The 2,491-nt window shown below is 39.2% G+C and overlaps 1 protein-coding gene across 1 annotated transcript in view; it reads right to left on the bottom strand.

Moving 5' to 3' along the window:
- Positions 1-2,491, bottom strand: part of LOC105508060 (zinc finger protein 721-like) — a 65,173-nt gene that overhangs the window by 56,083 nt on the left and 6,599 nt on the right. Inside the window, exon 2 of the mRNA XM_011936830.1 lies at positions 933-1,059. Within this exon, the coding sequence (XP_011792220.1) occupies positions 933-1,059 (127 nt within the window). The remainder of the gene's footprint in view (positions 1-932; positions 1,060-2,491) is intronic.

Below are 2,491 nucleotides of genomic sequence, written 5' to 3'. Positions count from 1 at the left end.
ATTAGCATTAGATTAGCATAATAGTATTCTGTTTATAATCAGTAATACCGTAATGTATGCTTACAATTTGCTACGACACTAGGCCTTAAGTGTTCTTATTATCAAAAAAAATCATTATCTGACGTAATAGATGTGTTGATCAACTTGACTATATTTTTGCAATAAAATAGGAATATATCACAAAATATATACATATCAAATCATTACATTGTACACATTAAAGATACTTAAACAATTTTTATTTATCAGAAAACTCCATGTCACACAAACACAGCTATACGTAAGTCCTCACTTAATGTTCAAAACAGGTTCTTGAAAACCGCAACTTTAAATGAAGCAATGTTGCTATATACCAAACATAAGTCTTGTTTGTATCAATTAAACTTTGCTAAAATTAGTTTTCTTTTTTGTTGTTGTTGTTTTTTGGTTTTTTTGAGACTGAGTTTTGCTCTTATCGCCCAGACAGAAGTTCAATGGTGCAATCTCGGCTCACTGCACCCTCCACCTCCCAGGTTCAAGTGATTCTCCCTTAAGCCTCCCGAGTAGCTGGATTACAGGCACCTGCCACCACATCCAACTAGTTTTTTGTATTTTTAGTAGAGATGGGGTTTTGTCATGTTGGCCAGGCTGGTCTCAAACTCCTGACCTCATGATCTGCCCACCTCAGCCTCCCAAAGTGCTGGGATTACAGGCATGAGCCACCGTGCCCAGCCCTAAAATTCATTTTCTTAAATGATATGTTGCTTCACTTACAGTTTCTGAGACTCTATCACCAATGTTAAGAATTTACTATATACATATATAACTTATATATGCGTGTGAGAGACACACATTTTTATATAGATACAGATATATCTCAAAAGACATTCTACAAAAATAGAAAATAAAACTCTGAGGGAGTATTAGGAATTATGTATTAAAATTATCCTCACCCAGGGAGACCAGGTTTCTGTAGTTCTCCAACATCACATCTCTATATAAATTCTGCTGGGCACGGTCCAGGCATTTCCACTCTTCTGGAGAGAATTCTATGGCCACATCCCTGAATGTTAAGGGTTCCTGAAAATACATACATATCAAGTGACAGAGTTCTTAATTTGACTACAGGTGAAATGTGTTAAGAGAACTAGTTCTGACATTTGACTGTGATTATCTGAAAAAATAACTTTCAACACAGTAATATTCTCTAAAGTATTCTATAGCTCTGAGGAAAAAGGAAGGCATTCCAACAGTTTCTGTTGCTGCAATAAAAATAATGGGCTACATTGACCTACCCCTACCAAAACCAAGCAGAGTAGGCCCTGTGACCTCCTAGAAAACAGGTTGAACTCACCTCTCATCAAAGTATCTGGAAGTCCTCATGCTTGACCTTGGCCTTGCTATAAAATGTGAGTAACTTAATTTAAAAAACAGAAACGTTTCCACCCAGAACAATAGACAAGATGTGATGGGAGGGCACACGTGATGATTTAACTTCAAATTGTGACCCTAGGGGAAAACTGGGCTGAGAGTCACTTCGCTAAGCACTGTCTCTCAAGCTTCAATGTGCATATAAATTATTTAATGTTCTAGGCCTCACTGTACCAAAATTTTGCAGCTTTGAAAACAGTCCATGAATTACCGACTCTTATCAAGTCTCCTGTTAATGCTGATGTTCCTCCACCTGGATCCATTATAGCACCACTCGGGTAGAGAAAGCAGGCACAGCACACAGAGTCCCTGACACCAACACAAATACTTTTAACATAAAAACAAGACCACCAGTCATCATCCTGAAGCATAGCATTCTCTGCAGGCCCTTTAAAGGTTACAAAGGCTGGAGATGGTGTCAGTGTCTAAGTCTGCATTGGAAAAACATGTGGGCCGGGAGTGGTGACTCACGCAGTAATCCCGGCACTATGGGAGGCCGAGGAGGGGGAATCACGAGGTCAGGAGTTCGAGACCAACCTGGCCAATATGGTGAAACCCCGTCCTTACTAAAAATATAAAAAATAGCCAGACGTGGTGGCATGCGCCTGTAATCTTAGCTACACAGGAGGCTGAGGCAGAAGAATTGCTTTAACTCAGGAGGTAGAGGTTGCAGTGAGCCGAGATCATGCCACTGCAGTCTGGCCTGCGAAACAGAGTAAGACTCCATCTCGAAAAACAAAAAAGGAAAGAAAAGAAAAACATGTGCACCTGCATTAATGCGATATTTATGGAGCATGTACTATGTGCTCAGGAGTATGTCACAGGGCACTGTGCTGGGACATTCACATTATGTGTTAATTCTTTTAACATTCTGGAAGGTGGGTACTAAGTGTCCAATACTTCCCAGGATTTAAATGCAGGGCCCAGAATTTCCATTTCCTTTGTTTTCGTACCACTGATTTTTTTTTTAAATGTATAGAATAGCTCAATATAAATAGATGGCAAAGAAACAAAGTTTTAAGTGCAATTCAGAGGAATTTTTGTGTATTTACTTTAAGACTTATAAAAAAGGGCCGGGCGC

Source organism: Colobus angolensis, unplaced genomic scaffold (genome assembly GCF_000951035.1).
Source record: "Colobus angolensis palliatus isolate OR3802 unplaced genomic scaffold, Cang.pa_1.0 Scaffold157, whole genome shotgun sequence".
In the NCBI taxonomy this organism is placed as follows: Eukaryota; Metazoa; Chordata; class Mammalia; order Primates; family Cercopithecidae; genus Colobus; species Colobus angolensis.
Note: the sequence above shows the minus strand (reverse complement) of the source record. Positions and strands in the feature narration are given on the sequence as shown.